The sequence below is a fragment of the Onychomys torridus genome, chromosome 8, assembly GCF_903995425.1.
Source record: "Onychomys torridus chromosome 8, mOncTor1.1, whole genome shotgun sequence".
Lineage (NCBI taxonomy): Eukaryota > Metazoa > Chordata > Mammalia > Rodentia > Cricetidae > Onychomys > Onychomys torridus.
This window is the reverse complement of record NC_050450.1, coordinates 38,714,914-38,739,566: the sequence shown is the minus strand read 5'-3', so window position 1 is coordinate 38,739,566 and position 24,653 is coordinate 38,714,914. Positions and strand designations below refer to the sequence as shown.

General features: G+C 45.3%; 2 protein-coding genes across 12 annotated transcripts in view; one reads left to right on the top strand and one right to left on the bottom strand.

The window, feature by feature from the left end:
• The window catches only part of Rufy1 (RUN and FYVE domain containing 1), a 53,467-nt gene extending 45,179 nt beyond the window's left edge, over window positions 1-8,288 (top strand). For 2 of the 3 annotated variants that reach the window (XM_036196227.1, XM_036196228.1), the window contains exons 15-18: window positions 1,301-1,395; window positions 5,164-5,212; window positions 6,521-6,598; window positions 7,639-8,288. In XM_036196227.1, the coding sequence (XP_036052120.1) occupies window positions 1,301-1,395; window positions 5,164-5,212; window positions 6,521-6,598; window positions 7,639-7,782 (366 nt within the window). In that variant the 3' untranslated portion in view covers window positions 7,783-8,288. The remainder of the gene's footprint in view (window positions 1-1,300; window positions 1,396-5,163; window positions 5,213-6,520; window positions 6,599-7,638) is intronic. The other variant, XR_004945649.1, reaches the window with a different exon arrangement.
• A 2,921-nt stretch (window positions 8,289-11,209) lies between these two features.
• On the bottom strand, window positions 11,210-21,366 carry Hnrnph1 (heterogeneous nuclear ribonucleoprotein H1). Of its 9 annotated transcripts, none has more exons than XM_036195568.1 (14): window positions 20,415-20,503; window positions 19,791-19,919; window positions 18,277-18,432; window positions 17,931-18,074; window positions 16,317-16,455; window positions 15,195-15,373; window positions 15,031-15,102; window positions 14,841-14,953; window positions 14,590-14,725; window positions 14,021-14,080; window positions 13,839-13,928; window positions 13,042-13,134; window positions 12,565-12,614; window positions 11,913-11,975 (listed from the first exon to the last, which is right to left on the bottom strand). In XM_036195568.1, exons 2-13 carry the CDS (start codon window positions 19,885-19,887, stop codon window positions 12,565-12,567), a joined length of 1,329 nt encoding a protein of 442 aa, XP_036051461.1. In that variant the 5' UTR covers window positions 19,888-19,919; window positions 20,415-20,503; the 3' UTR covers window positions 11,913-11,975. The 9 variants fall into 9 exon arrangements, with proteins under 9 accessions (XP_036051456.1, XP_036051457.1, XP_036051455.1 ...); XM_036195566.1 differs by having other exon boundaries at window positions 14,841-14,974; window positions 20,415-20,501; XM_036195563.1 differs by lacking the exons at window positions 12,565-12,614; window positions 20,415-20,503 and adding an exon at window positions 21,056-21,366 and having other exon boundaries at window positions 11,210-11,975; window positions 14,841-14,974.
• Between the last annotated feature and the right edge of the window lie 3,287 nt (window positions 21,367-24,653).

Here is a 24,653-nt window from a genome sequence, read left to right as displayed (position 1 = left end):
AATGCTCAGGGTCAAAGGGGAGAACAGACTCCTGAAGGCTACCCTCTGACCTCCCCGTATGTGTGCCCATACCCCTGTAGCACGTGCAGACACACAAAGAAATAAATGTAAAAAAATAATTTAAAGACACTTTTGAAGGATAGTCGTGGAAGGGGAGTGACTTATGTTTTGTTTTGTACAAGATAGGGTCTCTGGTGGCCCAGGCAGATCTGGAACTCAGTGTGTAGTAGAGGAGCACATTGAGCTCCTAATGCTATCCCCACCTCCCAGGAGCTAAGATCACACAGTGCATGACTATATGCAGCCAGATAACTGTGCGTTTAAACCCAGCCTTTAGTAGACAAGCAAAGCTTCACTTGTCCGCTGAAATAACTGTTTTTGTTTTTTAAGACAGGGACTATATAGACAGGGTCTCACCATGTAGACCAGACTGGCCTAGATCTCACAGAGATCCACCTGCTTCTGTGCCCCAAATACTGGGATTAAAGGTGTGAGGTGTATACCACCAGGAACAGCAAGTGCAGGGTAACTGCCACCCTCCCCCCATTTGTTTTTTGGGTTTTTTGTTTTGGTTTGGTTTGTTTTTTGTTTTTTTTGTTGTTCTTCTTTTTTCTTGGTTTTTTGAGACAGGGTTTCTCTGTATCTTTGGAGCCTGTCCTGGACTAGCTCTGTAGACCAAGCTGGCCTCAAACTCACAGAGATCCACCTGCCTCTGCCTCCCGAGTGCTGGGATTACAGGCGTGCGCCGCCGCCACCACCACTGCCCAGCAAGGTTTTTGGTTTTTAGAGACAAGGTTTTTCTGTGTAACCCTGGCTGTCTTGGAACTCGCTCTGTTGACTAGACTGGCCTTGAACTCAGACATCTATCCACCTCTGCCTCCTGAGTACTGGGATTAAATGTGTTGGCCAACATGCCCAACCCAGGTAACTCTTCTTAACTGGCCTGAATGTATCTCATCCCTGTCCTGTATCCTTGGATCCATCTTAGAACTACTTGTTGTTGAGAGGGTCCCACTGTATCATCTGCCCATAGCTGGTATGAAGTTACCCACAAGAGAACCCTCTCTTGGATGATATTCACACAACAAAACCATTCTTTGCTTCTGCAAGACGTTCTGATCTCCTGACCACACTGGTTACTAAACATTTAAAAAAAGGAAAATGGGGGTTGGGTATTTAGCTCAGTGGTAGAGTGCTTGCCTAGCAAGCACAAGGCCCTGGGTTCGGTCCTCAGCTCTGGCAAAAAAAAAAAAAAAAAGGAAAATGTAGTTGTGTGTAACATGTGGCTTGTCTATTTCAGGAGCTACGGGAGCTCCAAGATGAGAAGGCAGAGTTACAGAAGGTCTGTGAGGAACAGGAGCAAGCCCTCCAGGAAATGGGACTGCACCTCAGCCAGTAAGAGCCACCCACATGCAAGGCTAGAGAACCAGCCAGGAAGCCTCCCAGCTGTTCCTAGGTGACCTCAGGAAGCCAGGCCATCGGAGGCAGCTGTGTGACTCCTGGTCCCTTGAGGATTCTTTTCTCCTGTGACCAGACACTGGTGGATCTGGCACCTGGCAGGGCTAGCAGAAGAAAAGTTCCTCTTGCTGCACCCATGACCAGAGCACTGGGAAGTTGTGACCATTAACAGCCAGGATGCATGTAGCCAGAAGAGGTTTGGAGATGGGAACCTAATGAGAGAAAGCTAGGAAAATTCAAGAAGTATGAGAATGTACATAACCTTTTGTTTTGTCTGGAAAGTTGGAAGGTCTCCTACTTTGTTTTTTAAATAATTTATTTTTAGTATTTTTAAGTGGGGAGGTGGTATTTTCACATAAGGGCTGATGCCCTCAGAGGCCCAAGGCATTGGGTTTCCTGGAGCTGGAGTTCCAGGCAATGGTGAGCCCCTGACATGGATGCTGGCAGCTGACCTCAGGCCCCCTAGAGAAGCAGTAAGTGCTCTTAACCTCTGCGCATGTCCAGCCCCAACCAACCCTGCTTTGTTGTGCGAGTGTAATACCAGAGATTGTTTTAAGACAATCTCACCATGTGTCTCAGGCTAGCCTTGACCTTGTCCTTCTGCAGCCTCCATACCAGGGTTAGAGTATGCACCACCATGGCTGCTGGAAGGTCTCCTGTTACAAAGAAAGGAGAATGAATCTTCTGGCCTTGGCCTCTTTCAGGTGCACACAAAGGCTGCTCATTCTCTGTTCTCTCCCAATATCTTTCTGGAGATACACAGGCCTACTGTTGGGCAATATACCACTCTGACCCCTAACCCTCTCGCATACCCCACACTGCCTTCTCCTGACCTGGCACTTGGCGTGTTCTGCCCTTTTCCACACCCCAGCCTACTCTCCCTGAGCAAACACAAGGCCAAGTGTCTGTCCCCATGGTCAACTCCTTGGGCAGCCCAGGAGCACTCTCCAGAAGCAGATGTGGAGCTGGCTGGAGGGGACTACTTGGGTTTATACCTGGGACTCTCTTCTTCCTGACCCCACACTGGATGGACACAAAGCAGAGTCAGACCCAATGGTCCTCAAAGATGTCAGTGATTTTCTGACTTTGGGCATGTCTCAGTGCTACCACCTGATCTAGCTTTGGAATCCTCAGTCACCGTGTCTCTCAGAGCCAAGCCGCGTGGTTGTAGCAGAGTTAGGTGTACATGCAACCCAGACAGGATCGCCCAAGTCGCCACATTCCCCCATCTTCCCTTCCTGTAAGCCCATGCTGGGACAGCTTCTGGTCCAGTAAGTCGGCTAAACTTTTTCTGTAGCTGGATAGGGAAGTGGCTGTCTGTTGATCATTAATGAAGGCCACAATGGTTTTCTGAATGTTCTGATGCTGTTTTCTAAGGAGCAAATGCTTTATTCTCAGCTATAGGAACATTTGCAGTTTCTGTATCTTGGGGACTTGTAGACACTTCCCAAGCTGTTTCCTAGAGGTCTGTGTGGACAGGCTACCATCTTGACCTGGTCTCCCAAGGTCCGTCCATGGGACAGCCTCTGGTCTAGCCAGTCTGCTGGCCTTTTTCTACAGCTGGACAAGAAAGGGACTACCTGCTAGTCATTAATGAAGGCCATAGTGGTTTTGAATGTTCTGATGCTGTTTTGTAAGCTCTGGTTTAATTCAGCTGTCTCTCAGAAACCACTTGACACCTAGAAATCTAAGACATTTAGACTAATCAGCTTTTAAGGCACCAGGTGTGATAGTATACACCTTTAATTCCAGCACTCAGGAGGCAGAGGCAGGCAGATCTCTGTGAGTTCAAGGCCAACTTGGTCTACATAGTGAGTTCTAATACAGGACTATAGTCAGACCATGTCCCCAAAAGGGGGCAGGAGCTGATGCTAGGCATGGTGGTGGACACTGTTATTCCCAGCATTCTCTATGAGTTTGAGGCTAGCCTGATCTACATATCAAGCTCCAGGCCACCCTGGAACCTGAGACCCTGTCTCCAAAGAGTTAGTAAAAACATAAAAATAAGCTGGGCGGTGGTGGTGCACGCCTTTAATCCCAGCACTTGGGAGGCAGAGGCCAGCCTGGGCTACCAAGTGAGTTCCAGGAAAAAAAGGCGCAAAGCTACACAGAGAAACCCTGTCTCGAAAAACCAAAAAAATAAAAAATCATAAAAATAAGAAGGGGCTCTAGCCCTGGTGCTGTTGTCACGGCGTCCCTGCATCACCTTGCAGGGCACCTCTGAGCCTGGAGTGGGGGTGGACCTAAAAGGCCTTTGCCAGTCGTGGGTAGCACATACCAGTAGGAAATACTAAATAGGTGGAGGCAGGAGCATCACCAAGTTGAGACCAGCTTGAACTACTCCTGGGACTGGGAAGATGCCTCATTGGATAAAGTGCTTACTTGCCATACAAGCATGGGTACTGGAGCTTGGATCCCCGGCAGCTACATAAAAAAAGCCATCCAGTGTGGTAATCTACCTGTGATCCCAGCACTCAGTAGACAGAAGATTCCCCAGGGTGAGGTGGCTGGTTCTACTAGCCAAGTCTGGGAGCCCCGGCTAAGGAAGGTAGAAGAGTGATCAAGGAAGACACCAACATCTTTCTCTGGCCTCTACACATGTATTTGTACCCATATGGCATATGTGAACAAGCATGTGCACATACATACACACCACACATACGCACACAAAAAAAGTCCAAAGGTTGCCCCAGATCGCCAGCATGTAGAGTTTCATTTTGTTTTGGTTTTGTTTTGTTTTGGTTTTGAGACAGGGTTTCTCTGTATAGCCCTGGCTGTCCTGGAACTCACTCTGTAGACCAGGCTGGCCTTGAACTCACAGAGATCCACCTGCCTCTGCCTCCCAAGTGCTGAGATTAAAGGCATAGTGTTTCATTTTTGCAGATGCAGTTCTACCAACCTAAACCTTGTTCAAACCTATCTTTTATGTGAAGGAATTGTTCATCCATTAAAGGATGGAGAGTTAGTAGAGCCTCCCACCCTGCCCCTTCTGGACTGTGCAATGGGCTGAACAACCTCTAAGAAGTCTGGGAGATTGAGGTCTCTGAGAGTGGCAGTTAGGCCAGGACTCCCTGCCTTACACAAGTACATTAAATGCAGGGACAGCTACCCAGAGAAGCCAGAGCTAGACATCCAGAGCTCATTTACCAGCCTTCTTGTTTGTTTGTTTATTGAGACAGGGTTTCTCTGTGTAGCCCTGGCTGGCCTGGAACTCACTCTGTAGCCCAGGCTGGCCTGGAATCACAGAGATCCACCTGCCTCTGCCTCTGGAGTGCTGGGATTACAGGTGTGCGGCACCACCGCCAGCTCATTTGACACTCATTAGGGCCGCCACTTCAGTCCTTTTGGCCCCTCGTGGGCTTGCAAGTCTGCTCTTAAGCCACATGGTCCCAGGGTTAGCAGACACATGAGCTAGGGGCGTGAATCTCCAACCTCAGGCCACACAAAAATGGGAAGCATTTGAAAAGAACCCATGTTTTACCCAGCAGTGGTGGCGCACTGCTGTAACCCCAGCACTTGGGAGGCAGGTGGATCTCTGAGATCCCAGGCCAGCCTGGTCTCCAGAGCGAGTTCCGGGACAGCCAGGGCTACACAGAGAAACCCTGTCTTGCCCTCTTCCTACTCCAGTGTCCCCCACACGGCCGTAGTCACTACATTAGCTATGCCACAATCTTTCCTACTAAAAAAATTCTTCTGTTTTTACAGGTCCAAACTAAAGATGGAAGACATAAAGGAAGTAAATAAGGCACTGAAGGTATTAAAGCCACTTATGTTAGCAAAGATCCCTTACAGCTGATCGTAGTGGAGCACACCTGTATCCTAGTACTCCAGAGGCAAAAGCCCTCGGTCTCTGAATTCAAGGCCAACCTGCCCAGTCCACATAGCGAGCTCCAGGCCAGCCAGGGTTACATGGCGAAACTGTCGAAAAATAAAACAAAGGCTGTTACTGTTTCCCCCACAGTGGTGACAACATAGTACCATAGGCATGTCTGAGATGGCCGCAGGTGGACAGGCATGAGCTGGAGGCTAACTCTTCTGGTGGCGATTTCCCTAAGCCCAAGCTCTTGGTAGGCACTGTGCCCAGTGGCTGTCTCTGACCTGCTGTGTGCTTGAGAAGTTAGCAGACAGTGAGGCTCTGTTCTGCACACACACAAGGGGCTAGGAAGAGAGGCCTGCCTCGCCCGCCCGGTTGCCACAGCAGAGCAGAAAGAAGCTGAAAGGCAGATAGAGGCTCCTTCACGGTGGGAGGCCAAGCTTTGCAGCCACCTCCAGCCCAGCAGGTGCATGGATCCCCCCAGCTGCTCCTGCTCTTTAAATGAAGGTCCTTGATTATAATTGTTGGGAGCTGCAGGCCTGTGTCTTGCCATGTGGTATTTGTGTGACAGTTGCAGCAGACAGCTCCAGAGGGCCCCAGCAGCCTGCTTCTCTGGCACAGTGAAGGATGTGGCAAGGGGCCCTTGACCCCTTCGATTGCATACAGAATCCTAAGGAATGATACATCTCAGATCAGTTTTCCCTGGTAAAAACTTGTAAAACACCCTCTTCCAGAGCCTCCTTTTCTCTTGTGTAATGTAGCAAGCTATTTCCCAGAGCCACTGAGGATGTAGGGCCGGGTGTGCAGAAGAGCTTCACTGAACCTGAAGGCATTCTTCCCCTGCACGTTGTCTCTCTGTAGAGGTCCATGCCACCTGTTTGAGCCTAGCTTGGATCTGGTTAGCCTTCCCTCCTGCCAGGTTAGCTAGTCATGGGATCATGTCTCAGGCTGGGCCTGGGGTTGCAGACACCAGTGTGACTGTAGTGATCTCGGGAACAGAGGACTTCTTAAAAGAGTAGGGGAGTGAATCAGCCGCGACCTCGGCCAGGATGCTGAGAGCAGGCACTTTGTAAGGACATGTGAATACCACCTGCAGCCAGTATGAAGGAAAGGCTCCATTATTCCTCTGAGGCTACATCTGGTCAAACAGCAAGGCGTCCCAAGAAAATAGGGACAGTCACAAGACAGTAGATGCAGCCACCAGGAGCTGATATGAGGTGAAGTTCTCAGGTCTGTTTTCTTCCTCAGGGTCACACATGGTTGAAAGATGATGAAGCAACCCACTGTAAGCAGTGTGAGAAGGAGTTCTCCATTTCCCGGAGAAAGGTATGTAGTGGCCACTCCTGCCCTAGATTCTCCTCTCTGCTTCCGAAAAGCCTGTCTTTGCACCGCAGCTATGCCTGTTGGTCAGCTGGAGGCCCTTGCTCCATGTCCTTTAATGACTGACATTCTGGAGCAGAGTGGCTTCTCTGTGGAGTCCTGTGTGCAGCAGGACCAGTTAGCTGACTGACTTCGGCAAACCACCCATAGGAAGCTGTAAGGTGTCGGGTCAAAAGAACCTCACTGGGTGAACTGGGCCTGTGTCTACCCTTGTAGCCTACCGCAAAGGCTCTAGGAACAGAAAGTCCTGGGTGCCTTTTCGGTCCGTGGTAGCGGGACCTTGAACTGCCCCATCAAAGACCAATTGGACAGAGAATGGGCTTGGAGAAATACATAATCCTGAGCACTTAAGGGATCACTACACAGGGAAGGTTTACCCCACCAGCCTGTCCACAGCTGAGGACATCCACCACCTCTCCTCTGCTCCCATCCGTAGCTTTCATCTGTGGGAAAGAGAAAGCCAAAGTGCCAAACTAAGTTAAATTCAGAATAGGAAATGTCCTCCCACTTGTCAAGACTTGCTGAAGGCTGAGGCAGCAGAGTCTGGCCATCCCGTGAACATTCTTGTGCAGTGTAGCCTAATTGTCTGTGGAGCCAGGAGCAGAGGCTATCCAGGCTGAGCTTGGCTTCCATCACATGCCCAAAGAACCCGACACAGCCAGGTGTGGCGATGCATGTCTTTAATCCCCACTTTCAGGAAGCAGAGACAGAAGCAAGTTTCATGCCAGCCAGGGGACAGACACATAGTGAGACCCTTTCTCCCCACCAAAAAAAAAAAAAAAAAAAAAAAAAAAAACCTAACTCCAATAAGTACCAGATTCTCGGCCTGTTTATAAACCACCACTGTCTGCCTCCAGTCAGGAGAGGCTATCTGAGAGCACGTTCAGTCTAAGACATGGCCGTTACAGAAGCCAGGCTTTACAAAGCAGAGTAGGTGGAGGGTTGCATCTCCCCAATTGTCTTGATGGCCTTTTCCTGTCTTCCAGCACCACTGCCGAAACTGTGGCCACATTTTCTGCAACACCTGCTCCAGCAACGAGCTGGCCCTGCCCTCCTACCCTAAGCCAGTGCGTGTGTGTGACACTTGTCACACCCTGCTACTGCAGCGCTGCTCCTCCACGGCCTCCTGAGGCCATCGGCCCCACCAGTAGGGACCTTAACCTGTTGACCTCCATCCTCAGAGTGGAGGAAAGCCTCAGGTACAGTGCCAAACTCTGCGTCTCCAGAGACCTGCCAGGGCCTAAGAGACTCAAAGGAAAGAATGAAATCCTCACCAGACTGTCAGCCTGATGACAGCGCCAAGTGGCAGCTGAGCCTTTCCCACGGTTTGTATGGGGCCAGCTCCTCTGGTCTGACAGTCTGTGTCCTCGGTTAGCTCCTGGCTCTGGCACAGGTGTAACTTCATGACTTTGCTGCTGTCACTTACACTTTTCAAAGGATTAACCTGTTTGTAGCTGTTGCACTGATACAGAATCCTTTCTCTTTCCTACCCACATCCCATAGAAACCTTGGTTTCTGCAGTGCTTTGAACCAATGGCTCTGTCAGCGTGCCTTGTCTGCTTCAGCACCCAGCATTTGCCGGCATGCCCCTGTCAACACCTACCATTAGCCCTGCAATAAAATCCTTTATTTTTCACTCTTGTACAAAGTGCTGCCTCTGGCTGGCCTGTGGAGGAGGGCCTGCTGTGTTTGAGCTCTTCAGCTATTGTTGCTTGGACTCAGGCTGCTCCACCCAGGTGGACCAAGGCCAGGGTAAAGGACGCAGAGTTTGAACCTCAAGCCTGTCACCAAAGTCCAAGTGCGTATTTCCAGATGCCTGACTTGTAGTGGAGTTACATGCTCATGTAGGAGTGAGCCAAGAATGGCCACTGTACACCTCACTTAGCATGCCTTAAGCGTGCTTAGCAATAGGCAGACTCGACTAACACTGCTCCTTTTTGTTTTGAGACAAGTCTCAAATTCAAATGCAGCCAGGGCTGGCCTTGAACTGATTGATCCCTTTGACTCCATCTCCCAAGTACTGCAATTACAAGCATGTGCCACCATATCCAGCAAAACATACAAAGCCTATTTTATAGGTGTTGGATTATCTCAATAATTTCCTGAAAACGGGCTGTGCAAGTACTTCTACACCATGGCAAAGCTGAGCCACACATCAGAACCATCTAACTACATGGGACTTGAAATCCTAGCACAGATGTCTGTGGCCATACAGACTGGTGCCATCTTCTCAGGGGTCCCACCCAAGTGCAAGTTCACATACGCATCCCACTTGGGCAGGCATGGGACAGAGGCAGACAAGTACCAGAATGCAAGGCTAGATGGCAGCTTACTAGAACGAGTTCGGACTAGGCTTGCAGCAGACACCTTTACTTAATGAGCCGTCTTGCTGGCCTGAGACTCCAAAGGCTGAACTACATGTGTGACGTCTGTCAGACGAGGCAGCCAGTCCGCCTGTCTTCCAGCCCTTCTAGACCTAACACCTTGTTCACAGTTGACACCTTACTTCTCACCATTCCCTGACCTGGTTTACTGTCCAGACTCTGCCCCAAACCAACCCAGGCCTGTCTCACCTCCCCCACTTCGTCACTATTGATTCTGGTGCTTTACTTTCTGCAAGGTTCCCCTGTTCTGCAAACAAGAGGATGTTGTTTCTCATCTGCCTTTCCCCAACCACCATTTACCGAAGTCCAGCCTCAAGGACTGTGCAGCCAGGATTTAAAACCAGGCCTGAGCAGCTCCACCTTGTTCTAAACTGCAGGCAGTGAAAAGGGCCGAAGGAGTCTACCCCTTCCCTGAGTCCCTTTTACTAACCTCAAACAGGACCCCATTTTCCCACTAAGTTCACATACCACTGTACTGCCCCCAAACTGTTCTAGTTAAGTCTGTACCTTTTTGCTATACCCAACTTAGGCGCCAGCTTTCTGGTGACATTAGTCAAGTCACCTCAGTTCTTAGTGTCATATCTTTCATCTGAACACAAGAGGAAGCAAGGTAACACCTGTTTTCATGCTGCTGCTCAGTAAAAGCACACAAGTCCCACCATCTGGCATACACATGTTCAGGTTTTTCTCCATCATCCCTTTTGCCCTCCCAACTTCAACTCTACCCACCAAGTAGCACAATATTCAGTAAATTATTCATAATGGTTCCAGGTCCCAAGTCACCAGTATTTAGCTGCCAATTCTAGGTAAAGCTTCAGTCCCTGGTTTGATACGTAACCTTCCAGCTTGAACAGAGGAACATATGCTCTACAGGAGTGCTATTCAAGCATAAATGTAGACAGATTGTAGCAGACTAGACAGATTTTATAACATTAGTGTGCAAAAGGCCACAGGGATCTGCCTACCTCTGCTCTGCCTTCCTAGTGTTTGGACTAACAGACATGTACCACAATGCCACTGAACTTTAAAGTTCATTTTTCTTGTCTGAGTATCCCATCTTGCAAATGGGGTCAGAGGACACTTACAGGAAATGGTTCTTTTACTAGTCATGGCTACACCATAAGATCCTGTCTCCAAGTTGTTGGGGTCCCCCTCCCAAGGTAGGGTGGTGATGGTGGGTCTTTAATCCCAACACTAGGGAGGCAGAGCAGGATTTGAGTTTGAGGCCAGTATAGTCTATAGAGCTAGTTCCATGATAGCCAGGGATACAGAAACTTTTTTTTCAGTGTTTGGTCTCTGGTCTCTTGTCCATTATCAGCCCTGATTGTCCTGGAACTTGCTCTATAGACCAGGCTGGTCTCAAACTCACTATCCACCTGCCTCTGCCTCCCAAGCACTGTTTGTTAAAGGCATGTGCCACAACTGCCAAGGTTATTAATGGCACTTTATTTCCAAGTGGATGTGGCATCTGAGAGCTAAGGGTAGCTCTGAGGTAGAACCTTCAGCCGGGTGTAAGGTCCTGAGTGGGGAGGGATGCAACACACAATAGATGGCAGCACACACGTAACCAGCACTCAGGAGACTAGAGACCAAGAAAAATTCCAACCTGTAAGAAAACATTTATGGATAGCCTGGAGAACATCACAGTGCCTTTTGAATAACCAGTTACCCCTTTGCTCAGGCACTTGTTCCAGCCATGCCTGAAAGCTTTTTTTTTTTTCTTTCTTTCTTTGAGACAGGGTTTCTGTGTAGCTTTGGTGCCTGTCCTGGATCTCTCTATAGTAGACCAGACTGGCCTTGAACTCAGATCCGCCTGGCTCTCTCTGCCTCCCAAGTGCTGGGATTAAAGGCGTGTGTCATTACCACCTGACTGAAAGCCTTCAGCCTATTAAGACATACAATGAGCACTGGTCCTTGTGAGCCTTGTACTCAGTGGAATTAAGTTGTAGGCTATTCAGACAAGATCCAGTGCAACCAGGCTCAAACTAAGAGGTAACAGCCAGGTTTACTTGCAGTTTGCTTGCACTGGAAGGAATTCTGAAGACATCTAAACAGCAGCCTCAGCCACCCAGCCTTTTTGTCATAGTCAGAGACATGGACCTATACCCCAGGCAGGAATAAAACACCAACAACAACAAAAAAAAATCCACTGAAGCACAGACAAGACAAAGTGTAGCTTTTAAAAGGAAGATTTATTTGACAAGGTTCACTTAGCGCAATACACCTAAAAGGAAATCACAATACAATGAAAGACTTAAATCAAGGCCTCAGAATTTCATACAAAAACACCAAGACCAAAAATCCTAAAGTAATGATATTGCGTCTCAAAATTACTCCATTAACTTAAAAAAAGGAGAAAAAAAAAAAAAAAAAAAACAACAACACTCACGTGCCTTACAGGTATACCAAATGAAATTAGAACAAACATGCCAAATGTTTCACTTTAATTGTAGACGCAGCTCCTATATTGAGTTTTACAAAAAAGCATGTCTTTTCAACATGCACCAACAGTGTTCAATGTAATGTATGTATAAGAGCAACATTTAACATAATTCAACTGCTTTAACCTAAATACGCTTACTGCTTACATACATCCTACAGTAACTAGAGAAAAGCTGGGAATTGTTTAACAGTTACAGTTCACTCAACTTCACTGTATCATCCTAGGTGACTATTTAACATTGAACTGTAGTCCTTTGAGTGATGCCAATGGTTCACTTAAGAGTAGGCATCAATCATAAGGCTAAATTGCAAAACTGTTAAACTGAAGTTTAAAAAAAAAAAAAAAAATGACCAAGAGTCAGTGATCAAAATCAATTACATTCCCCATCCACCACTCATACTGGACATGCTAGACATCCCTCCCATTCCATTCACGCCCATAGATGCACGGCTTCCGCTACTGTAGTAGCTGCTGTTCACTGCTCCTTGCTGTTCACCTGCAAAGAGATCCATTTGACAAGTTAGGAATGGTGTCAATCAATTAAATAAAACAACATTCCAAGAAAAAGTTTAAAAGGTATACGAGTGCAAACGGCTGCTGTCCAATTGGTGAGAAGCAGGTTTTAGGAAAAGGGAATCTCGACTCCAAACAAATCTCAGTTAAACCCTTTTCTCTGCAGTACCAACTTGCCAGACTCTTGTGCTACCATTTTAACTGGATTCTTCAGGATCAACGTGGAAATTTTAAGTTTAAAGGAAAACTAGTGTTTTTCAAAAATTGCAAAATTACTTCCAGTTTTAAAGCTAAACAAAAAGCATTTTAAAAAATTTACCATAAACATGTACCATGTGTCCATCGAATGGTGTGTATGAATAGGGAGTACAGGGGAAGTCTTTTGCTTTGCCTATTCATGGTGGGCAAGAAGTGAGAGGACAAAAGTTGGACTAAAGGCAACTCACTGTGCCCAAAATGGCAGCCTCCATGGAATCAAGTCAGAGTCACTGACCACTATATAAAGTGTTATCACAACATTATCAGTATTTGCTATTGGGAATTTAAATTATATTTTTTGAGAAAATATTTACCTATGCAATGTTTGATTGAAAATCACTGGAGTTTTCCTGTAAAACTTGGTCTGCAAAAGGATTTTGTAGGGTAAGACTATAATACCAAAATCACCATTCTTTAGACCAATTGAAAAAAAATAAAACCATCCCTAGGTTAACTGACTAATAAAATACTGTCTGTCCTGAACCCAACCACCACTCTAATATTTTAAAATTACCCATCAAAAATTTAATGCTACAACAGAAAAGCAGACTGTTTTAATAAATGAACATAGATGTTTTCTGGCTTGACAGTGTTCCAAAATTGCAATGACTAGAACACATACATTCCCCTCCTCCCATAACTTTCTACAAATTATGCTATTAAGAAATATAATAAACATCCATTTAATTAATAACCCACTCTTTAAAAAATGAGCCTGTAATATAAATATCCCCCCAACTAAAGAGACCAACCTAAAACTTATTCTAGGTATACAAAAAAACCCAACTTACCATATCCACTCATGCTGCTCTGGCCGCCGTAGCCACCTCCATAACCACCACTCAGCTGCTGGCTGGCTGGGCCACCGTAACTGGACTGGTTTGCTGTTAAGTTAAGAGAACATTAGAGCTTTGCTCTTTATCCAGTGTGGTACCTGGTGGTACCGGGCTTGTAATTCTATGTCTACAATTTTCCAGTCTTATATTACTGTCTCCTGCCTACTATCTATGACAAGACAGATTGTCTATGACCAGATTAACTTTTATACTCATCATCTGAGCTAGTAATTGTTTATAAATTAAAGGGTTAAAGACTAAATACACATGATTCACTAAATAGAGGCATTTTTTGTAACTTTAGGGGGTTCCCCCCCCAGCTTGATATTTATTTAGATATGTCACTATATAGGTATCAGTTAACACCTAGTTAATCATGCCCAACTAATTATGTTCCCAAAATAAAATTTTTATTCCTGTATTTTTGCTAAATATTTTAGACTTACAATTTATAGACATTGTAACACATTTAATTCAATAGTCCCCTCCCCCAAAAGTACTTATATTTACTTTGAGTAATCTACCCTAAGCAGCTTTGTTATTTACAAGATTTTAGTAATACAGTAATTACAAAATTTGCTCAAATTAAGAACCTTTGCCTAAATCTGTTTGCTAACTTAAGATTATTATAACTTAAAATTATTATGCTAACAAACTCTTATGCTAATTAATTAATTATATACTAACTTAGCTTATTATTTACTTATACAGATATAAATGTTTTGGTTTTTAAAAAAACTAACGATATTTACACAAGCCCATGCCTCCCATCATTTGGCTACCATAAGCACCACCGCTTGCTCCTGCTGTAGAATTCAAGAAGAGTTCTACATATCTGTGTTCTGAAATGAGAGAAAAGGCATACAAGGTTAGCTTAAAAAAAAGACACTAAAGTGATATTTACACAAACCCATGCCTCCTAGCATTTGGCTACCGTAAGCACCACCGCTTGCTCCTGCTGTAGAATTCAAGAAGAGTTCTACATATCTGTGTTCTGAAATGAGAAAAAAAAAGTTTGAAAATGTTTGTTGGTAAAAAACAAGCAATTTTGAAGTAATTTGTGAATCACAAATGTTTTGACAAAAAGAAAAAATTCCCATGTTAGTTAAGAACTCTAGCTTTCTTTCTTTCTTTTTTAAATATTTATTTATTATGTATACAGTGTTCTGCCTGTGTGCCAGGTCTCATTACAGATGGTTGTGAGCCACTATGGGAATTGAACTCAGGACCTCTGGAAGAGCAGCCAGTGCTCTTAATCGCTGAGCCATCATCTATCTCTCCAGCCCAAGAACTCTAGCTTTCAAAACACTCATCTAAACTACCAATTAAGGACAAACTTATGTCCAATCACAAATTCCCAATAGTTTTAAAAACCTAAGCTTTTTCTAATACATCTAAGCTACCCCACCAATCAAATCTCTCCTATAAATTCTTATTATATCTTCTACTCTAAATGCTAGTCACTTAACTGCCTGAGGTTACAAGTACTTTAATTACACTTACGCATATTTGCTTTATCTTTTGACATAGCTGCAACAGCATCTTCATGGGTCGCAAACTCGACATCTGCTTCACCAGTTACTCTGCCATCAGGTCCAATTTCAATATGTACTCTCACAGGATTGAGTGGTGAAAAAAACTAAAATACAAGGGATTTCAAAAAGATTAATTTTTAAATCTAAATTTTATTATGATCACCCCACATTTGTACTGCTGTACTGAATTACCTGAGGTGAATTTATCTGAACACTTACATTATAAATGTCATTCTCAGTAGCTCTGTATGGCAATCCCCGCATGTGTACACAGTGTCCCGTTGTACTCTGGAAAGTAGAGCCACCATCCCCATATCTGTGGTCAGACATTCCTGAAAAACAATAATTGAGGTCTAGATGGACAAGTGTGTAAGTACCCTTTAACTGAGAAATTCAATTCTTACCTTACCTCTTCCAAATCTATCCGAACCAAATCCATAGCCATCATTATAGCCATTATAATCATCATAGCCTCCATAGCCTGAAAGATAAGAAGTATAATTAGTTACAAAAGAAAAACCCACCTAGACAAAAGAAACTGGTTCAAGCTTGCATATAATGGCACATACACACCTCCACCATAAGCACCACGCCTCATCCTCTCAAAACCAGCTCCTCTGCCAATGCTGTTATACCCTCTGCCAGCCCCAGGTCTGTCATAGGGACCTGGCCGCTGCATGGCCATAAGTTTTCGTGGTGGATCATAATGAGTTCTAACTTCAGCTCGACTGCTCTTAAATATTTCAATATACCTAAAGCATTGTCCAAAAGGAAGGGGGATGGGGAGGGGAGAGAAAACATTAGTTCATGTCATACAGTTACTTAATAGTTATACAAGAAAAACAATTTAGTCATAGCCATGAAACTGACTAATATTTAAAGCCAGATTTCTTACATTTGCATAGGCAATGACCAGAAATTCACTCAAGACTATTCATACTTTATAGAAAAAAAAAGAAAAAAAAAAAAAACTCCTCTGAGGCAGAGCCCAACCTTAGAGGCAGAGAGGAGTATAACAAATAATGGTTTAGGAGGGAAGAATTCCACTCAACTTTCAATATTTCAACTCTTTGGCAGCATGTATAGCAAGTGGGCTAAAAAGCCAGCCTCCACCAACAGTCTAGCCCACACTACACACTTCTTTTCGCCAATACCCAGCCTATGCTTTTAGTAGGAATCAGCATAGGTAAAAAGCGCATGCTTCAATGAAAAATAGTCACAAGCAAAGAGAATAAAACCTTTTGTGACAATTTCTTGAAAGCTATGCTTATTAATAATATGCAGAATATTTATACAGCAAGAAAGTTTGTTGCATTTCAACTTTAAAAACAAGATCAGAAAGTATCACATTTTCTTATGGTAATATTAATTTCCTATGTGGGTGTTATTACAGCTAAAGACAGGTTTGCATTAATTTTTTTAAAGCCATAGTCTCTCGACTCTATTGATTGGGGTCAATAATCTAAAGAGTCCTACAAAATTGTAAAGATGGCCCAAATAAACTAGGGATAATTTTAAAAACTACAATTTAGTTTGAATGAAATACACGAACTATAAAGAATTTATAATTTATAGCAGGTTATCAATTGACTGGGAATAGGAAATGGGTTATTTCCTCCTCCTAAGCAGAGAGAATATGGATTTAATTGTTTACCATAAGAAAAGTGACATATCCAACCAACCATCCATCCCCACCTGTGCCCTATTCTTTCCTTGTGTTTCTTTAGAGCCTTTTCAGCTATTTCCTGTGAAGCAAACTGCACGAAGGCCTCCCCCGTACTCCTCCCCTGGAAGTCCACCGGCAATGTTATCCCATTTGGCACGATTTCCAACCCTTCAACCCAAGGACAAATAACCCCAGTAGGGGGGCAATATTAACATCACAAGCCCAGAAATGATTCTTCTTATAGCTTTAAATAAACCAGAATTTAACTTTAGGTGAATGGTATGCTTTCAACAAGTACTCTTAAAATATGCATTGCAATAATAAGAAGTTCCACTATTAACAAATAATAACTCAATTCTTAACACACCCAAGGCACAATATATACATTAAAAAAAAAAAACTTGAATCTCCAGAGGGTGAATTAAGAATTCAACAATTAAAAACATTTTAATCTATGCAACTTAATAAAATTATACAGAATTTTATAAAATTTTAAGCATTAAAATAACAGTTTAAGTAAAACAAGACACCTTTTAACCTCATTATATACTTCAATTCTTTAAGTTATTGGAACTTCAAGCTTAAAATTACACATTTAAACATTTATGTAAAAAAATTGAAAACATTAAAGAATCATAATTAACAAACATACAAACTAAACTTTCAACAATAACTATCTACACAGCAATCATGCACTCTTATATGCTCTAATAGTAGTATGATTCACTTCTGGAAATTCCGTCTATGAAAAATCCTTCCCGTGGATACATTCCCAAGCTTACAAAAAGGCCTTAAAGCACTTTCCTAGAAGATATGAAATTATGTTCATATTTAACGTTGACAGATAGCATTCAATTCTCACCAGTTTAGATAAAAAACAAAACAGACTTGATTTCAAACAAAATATTACGAATTGATACATATCTAAGTCAAAGTTCTAATACATATGCTAAATAAAAACCATGAAAGGATTTAGTTCCATTTATGACATCAAGAGTATTAATAAAGATTAATAAAGATTTAACATTCTCCTAAACATGCAATCCTATCAGCTTGTCAACACAAAAACATTCAAATACTTTAGGCCCAGAAAAACTTTAAAATACTTTCTATACTGTTTCTTAGAGACTATATGCATTCAACCTACACTTGCTACATTTGACTTCTAACAGGCTAGCTAAGTCAAATTCCTTTCATAAAAATTTACATACAGAGAATTAGACTAATTGATTTATTCCTGGTCACTTGACTCAAAATAAGTTATCTTACAACAAATACAATGAAGTATAACAATCTAAACTCACACTAATCTAATGTTAAAAGAGCTTACCTTTAACTTGAAGTACTTTGCTAAACAGCAATATGAGGAAGTAGTTAAGATGGTTGAGTAGAATCCTCAAAGGTCTACTCTGAACTACAATACTAAATATAGGCAAAGTTAACACTTTGGAAGCACTTCTAATTTCCACCTTTAAGATGGGCTCAAGTTACTTGAAGGTCTCCAGGAAGAAAATGTGAATTCAACAACATATATTTAACAGCCTACTTAAGTACCTAGACTACTCAACTTTTAAGTCTAATTCTAAATCATGTCGCCAAAAGCTGCCATACCTCACTGCTCAGCAACAAACAGGACTACATACCTGAGAAAAACTGAACAATTTCTTCCTTGCTACATCCAAAAGGGAGTCCTCTAAGCCGTACAAAGCCATCATTGGCCGTGTCAGGACTATTTGGACCAGTATGCTTCAACACCCAATCCATTTCAACGTTGTTTGACTTGAATACTGAAAGAGGTGCTTAGAATTAGTCAATTAAGTTAGAGAACAAAGTTCAGATTTCCTGGGTTTTTAGATAACTAGGAAGAGGTGCCATAAACTCCCTTAGATGACCATTTTTCCATGCGGTCAAATACCTAAAATTCAGAAGGGGTAAGACCTCTATGTGTTTAAACATTTACTGTTGTTACTAGGGCAATGTAAATCAAACCTTCAACATATCTGTGTCCCATAGTTTCTCTGTCTTTTTTCAAGGCCAATTTGACTTCATCTTCTGATTCAAGTTCAACAAAAGCCTCGCCACTCGGTCTGCCTTCTCTGGTGTAGATGAAACGAATACCTTGGGCCCCATTTTGAATTTTGCAGTCTGAAAAGAAAACAACCGTTAATACAGGATTTAAAACCCAAAGGCAAGCATGAGTGATTAACAGATGAAATGCATATTCATGTCACTACAAAAACCACCATGTGTAAAACTAAATCAACCAAGCATTTGCACCATCAAATTTCCTCAAGATACATTCCTAATCTATCAAGATAACTCAATACTCAAAAGCAAGTTCTAAAGAAATTATAGCCTTGTCTTCAAGTTTCCACTAAACATATTTTTGCAGTCTTTTAGAATAATCTCATTGGATCTGGCAACTTCACAGTATTTCCTGGTTTGGGCACGTTGTGAGCATTACTTTACCAGCAGCCACATGACAATTTCTCATTCAAATCCAAACTCCAGCCCAATACTCACCTGAAAGGGAATCAATGTTAACAACTAATGGTTCCAAGTTGCACAGCTCAAGTCAAACCCCATCGGTAACAGCCCCTTGCAATTGCTTCCAATACATTTGGTGTTTTACAGGCGTTTTCTGTTACCACAGTTAAATTCAGATAGTAAGGTCAACACTACAAGTACCTTTTCACAACTTTAACTTTTTCCAAGAAAAACTTTCAACTAGTCTTCTCTTACAACAGTGGGAACAAGATTCTGGTAGAAACTATTCAGGAAGCCTTTATGTGTTTTAAAAACAAAAGAACTCTACAGTGCTAAAACTCCCTTGGTTTTGACGTCCTCAATTGTGAAGGGAGCCAGATTATAAAGTAACCAGATATAGAACACGATTTGATTACCAAATCTTAAATTGTGAAAAATTAACTTTCTGAATCGGAACGCCCCCTTTTTCTTTTTTCTTGGTTTTTCCGAGACAGGGTTTCTCTGTGTAGCTTTACACCTTTCCTGGATCTCACTTGGTAGCCCAGGCTGACCTTGAATTCAGAGATCCGCCAGTCTCTGCCTGGGATTAAAGGCGTGCCCCACCACCGCCCGGCAAGAACGCCCCTTTTCGAATGCAGTAGGGCTCCTAGAGAGAATTAACTACTATCACCTGTCCAACCACTTGTCTGCGGGAGGAGAAATAGCATCTCTCCCTAATTAAATTTAAGGAAAAGACAACTTCAGAATGCACGGGTTGGTGCTTAGAGACGGACAAGGGGGAAGCAGACAATTTCCATCGGGGCGCCAGCATCCCGGAGGGGAGAACGGGGGGGGGGGTCGGATTTCGCAATTACCATTGCGTAACAGCGGGCAGCAGGGCGCGAGCAGCCAGGGGAACGGCCGGAGCCCGCGGCCCGCTAGGGGGAGCCCGAGAGGCAGGCCCGGCCCGCCCGCCCGCCCGCCCGCCCGCCCCGGCCCAGGCGCGGGCCCCGCTGACAACTCCCGCCTCAACTCACCAGAAAAAAAGCGCTGCACTTCGTCCGCGGAGCAGGACCAGGGCAAGCCCCGGACCTTCACCACGAAGCCCTCTCCACCTTCTGCGCCCAGCATCATCGTCCCCGCGTGGGTCCTGGCGTCGACACAGACTGCAGGGCGGCGGGGGCGTGTTAGGAACCCATCCGGGGAAGACGCACTTAAATGGCCCTCCCACTTCCAGGCGCCCTGCGGGCCCGGGCCGCCGCGCTGGGAGCGCCGCCCGGGCAGAGGCCCGAACCCCGGGGACTCAAGCCCGCAAGCCGGCCTCTGCCAGCGACCCGACGCCCGGAGCCACCCTGTGCGCCCGGGGCCGAGGGGAAGGGCCCCAAGCTCAGGGCACCCCGGCCTAGAGCCATGGTGGAGGCAAGGAAATGGCGGCCGCCGCTTCCGCTCCGCCTCCTCCGACACCTCACACAATAGAAGCGGCGCGGCCTGCAGGCCTAGGCGGCGCTGCCACGCCGGCGGGACACTCGCGGCTCCCGGCGGCAGCCTGCGCTGGCCACGGCACCTCAGGTTATAACCTAGGTCCAGGGACGAGCAATCGCCACAAAGACGGGCGTCCGAGAAGGGCCCCGGCAGCCAGACGAAGACGGACCACCACTCACCTCCACACAAAGCCTCGGCGTGGCTGAGGAGAAATGATTAGCGGGCGCCTGCGCAGCCTAAATAAAGCCCTTCGATCAAGCTCTGCGCACGCGCACCCGGTGGCCTGCCCCGCCCACTTGCGTCACACAGAGATGAGACGCAGGCGTAGTACCAGACACCGGGCGCTCTCCCGCCGTCGGATTATTACACGCATGCGTGCGGGCTCAGCCCTCGTCCTAAACTGGCCGAGGTTGTTTCTGCGCCTGCGCTTTTTTTTTTTTTTTTTTTTTATAACTCTTGCGCCTGGCGTCTGAGCGGTTTATCGTTTTACTCCAGGCGCATGCGTCTTCCTCCAAACCGTTCTCTAGACGTACCCGCCAGGGTGGGGGAGGGGAATGGCGGCCATCACCCCCCTGTAGGGACTGGCTAATTACCCAGAGTCCTGGTTTGCAGAGGTGGTTGTTCCACCCTAATTAATCCGCAGCTTCCCACCTGCGGCTGTCAGTTTTGAAAGACAGCCCGGGGCGGAAAAGGAAGCCCCACCCTTCCTAAACCGGTGGCAGGTCCCGAGCCGGGTGGTGCCCAGCATCTTCTCCATGCCGCCCCGCCCCTGCGCCCAAAGCCGCGGTCACCGCGGGGGCCCTGGGCCGGGTCCCCTTACCTGCCGCTTTGCGGGGCTCAGCCCCCGTCCCGCACGGGCTGCAAGTGCCCGAGCCAGAGTCCTGCACCCCACTTTGCCCAACGAACTCGCAGCCTGCGAACCCCTCGCCCTTGCCAGGGCCGCGGGCCCTCGCACGAGAAGGGCCTGCCCTGTGTGCTGCGCCTCGCAAGTGAAGGCTGAGTCGGCCAGGTGAGCGCAGGCCTCGGCCCCGGAGCGCTACGCCTGACCACCGAGGTCGGGAGTGCCCCCGGGTCACCCCGTGTGCACACACAGCAATAAATGGGTAACGTTACTGAATTCCCGCAGCTCTGCAGAAAGCGGGTGATGCCCCGAGTCTCCGGACTTGACTATCTGACGCACCCCAGCCAGCCCTAGTAGAAATTAATAATGAGACAGTGTAGGGGCGGTGCCACAGTGGGTATCACAATTGGTAAACCTCTGAGTGCCATCACAAGAGGTTGCAGCAGGCGAAATTCGTTTTCCTCCCAAGTGCAATATCGAGGAGACCAAATCCGGTTTGCAGAGTTTGATAAAAAATGGAGAGCCCTGCAGTGGTGGCGCACGCCTTTAATCCCATCACTAGGACGGCAGAAACAGGCGAATCTCTGAGATCGAGGGCAACCTGCTCTATAGGGCGAGTTCCAGGACAGCCAGGGTTAGAAAGAAAAGCCCTGCCTCGAAAAAAACAAAAATGGAGGAATCAAAGGAAAAGTGCGCAGAAATGCGGGCACAACTCGGACCCTTTAAGCCCGCGCAAGGGGGTCAAGTATACAGGAGGGCATCATAAGCCTTCAGCCAGAGAGCAACAGGAGCTGAGTAACGTGAGACTTTAGGTGTAAGGGGAACTCAGATGAAACCGCGAGAATAACGGTGCAATGACCTCATCTGCAGAGGATCTAGAGAAGACGGAAAACTCTAGCTGAGATCGTTGAAAGGTGAGACTCCCAAATCTTCCAGCCAGAAAGTTGGTTAAAAGCAAGAACACAGCCGGGCAGTGGTGGCGCACCCCTTTAATCCCAGCACAAGGGAGGCAGAGCCAGGAGGATCTCTGTGAGTTCGAGGCCAGCCTGGTCTCCAAAGCGAGTTCCAGGAAAGGCGCAAAGCTACACAGAGAAACCCTGTATCAAAAAAAAAAAAAAAAAAAAAAAAAAAAGGCAAGAAAACAGGCCCAAGAGGATTGCGACTTCAAGATCTGCCTGGGCAAGAGTGAGTTCAAGGCAGCCTGAGAAATTTAGTGAGAACCTGTCTCAAAAAGAAGGCTGGAGAAATCTTAGGGGTAGAATGCCTGACTAGCACGTACATTCTCTCCTACATCATGAAACTTCTTGAGATATGAAATAGATTGCCCAAAAAAGAGGACTCTAGTTAATTCGCAGCATTTGAGAGCTCTAGTCTTCTTATTGGTTTATAATGAGATGATTCGATGGGAAGGAGAGATGCTTGCTCTACTACTGAACTACATATTTTTTGTTGTTTTCTTTTGGTTCTCAAGACATGATTTTTCTGTGTAGCTTTGCGCCTTTCCTGGATCTCACTCTGTAGACCAGGCTGGCCTTGAAACTCACAGAGATCCGACTGGCTCAGCCTCCCGAGTGCTGGGATTAAAGGCGTGCACCACCACTGCCCGGCCCTGAACTACATTTTGAGACACACATACCATTTTATGTTTTAATCATCTTTTTCACTTTGCACCATGGTGTGCCTGTATTTCCAGGTACCTGAAATGCTGAGATGGGAGAATCACTTCAACTTAGGACTTCCAGACATTGACCCGAGGAGGGCAGAAAACGAGCGGGGCAGTGGTGGTGCTTGCCTTTAATCCCAGCACTCAGGACGTAGAAGTAGGGGGATCTCTGAGGCCAGCCTGGTCTATGGAGTGAGTTCCAGGACAGCCAGAACTAAACACAGAAACCGTCTCAAAAACAAAAACAAAAAACAAAAAAACACAGAGTTTCCCTTTTAACAACATAGCTACATTCCTAAAATGTTTTTTAGATTCTTTTCTAGTTATATGTGGGGGGTTTTCTTCCATATTAAGAGTAAATACAATGTATAGTCATAGAAAAAAATCCTTTCCTTAGGATAGATTTTGTTTTTGAGGCATCATTGCACATACCCCAGACTGGCCCCTAATTCCCCTTGTTGACAAGCATGGCCTTGAATGTCTGATCACCCACCTCTGGAGTGATGGGATTAAGGTGTGTGCCACCACACCTAATTTAGGATTTACAGGTGGACAATTATTCAACAGAAGGCTGAGTATTTTTTTAACTTCTAATAATGAAAGGGAGAGTTTTGAAGTTCCTTTTTATTTGAGCGTTCCACATGCCTAAATCCAGTTTCACTAACACAGTGTCTTTTCCTCTAATCTTTACTAATTTACTACTGGGAAAATGGTAATTATCTGCACCAGATCACTAATGAGGAGGAGTAAATTTTCTGATATAGCCATTCTCCTTTATGTAAATTGTCAGACACAAAGATTTCTCACACAAAAAGTTCAGCTTCTGGGGCCAGACACAATTGCACACATCTTTAATCCAGCAGGGTAGTCAGATCTCAGTGAGGCCATTCTGGTCTACTTAGTTCAGATTTATTTTGTTGTTTTTGTTGCTTTTAGACAAGGTCTTACTATACATCCCTGTCTTACCTAGAACTTGCTATATAGACCAGGATGGCCTTGAACACAGAAAGATCTGCTTGTCTCTGCGTCCTTGGTCTTAGTGTTGCTTTCTTCTTTGTTTGATCGAGTCTCTTTTTCCCAGGTTAACCTTGAACTTGATTGACATAGCCCAGGCTAGCCTAGTGTCCATAGGCATCCTCCTCCTTCAGCCTCCAGATTGTTGGAGTTACAGGACTGAGCCACCACACTTGGCTCTCGGATGCTAAGCAGATAAAGCAGCAGAAGACACTTCAGATATTAAATTTAATAAGCAAGGCTCAAAGTCTTCAGAGTGGAGAATTAAACTCCATTGTTGAAAAGCAAGCGCCTTTACGGGCTGAGCCATCTCCCCAGTCCCTGTTGCTGTGTTCTGGAAGAAACAAGATTACCTGTGTGGCTTCTTCTTGTCCTAATACTGTTCTGTACTCATTGATGGTTATCCTACATAACTAACGCGTTTGTCTAAACAGAGGGAGAGGGTCTTGTATGGGTTCTGCAGCAGAAAGATGAGGGTCAGGTGGTGCTACTGCATTTACTTGATACCAGCTGCTCTTTCCCTGCTCCAGATGTCTAAGGGGCTGATGTACATCCTGGCCTTTGTTTCAGGGTGTAAAATGCACGTGGGGCTTGCATTTCTTGAAGCAGCGGTAGCTTTGTTGTTATTATTTGAGCCTAAATGAATTTCTTATCTGCAAATATGATGTACATTCTAATCCATGAATAGTCTACTTATTAAAAGGTTTATAGGAGGAGCTGGAGAGATGGCTCAGTGGTTAAGAGCACTTGCTGCTTTTTCAGAGGACCTGAGGTCAGTTCTCAATACCCACGCAGGACAACTCCAGGGGATTCCCTCTTTTGTCCTCTGTGGGCACCCACACATGGGACATACATTCACACAGCAGCACATACATATATTATTTGTGTGTGTGTGTGTGT

Excerpts from the sequence above, each read along its gene's own strand:
- Hnrnph1 (XM_036195563.1), bottom strand. The coding sequence starts at position 19,887 with ATGATGCTGGGCGCAGAAGGTGGAGAGGGCTTCGTGGTGAAGGTCCGG. Across the intron at positions 18,433-19,790 it reads AGTGCAGCGCTTTTTTTCTG|ACTGCAAAATTCAAAATGGG; the intron begins GTGAGTTGAGGC and ends TTTTCTTTTCAG. Across the intron at positions 16,456-17,930 it reads AATTGTTCAGTTTTTCTCAG|GGTTGGAAATCGTGCCAAAT; the intron begins GTATGTAGTCCT and ends CTTGGGTTGAAG.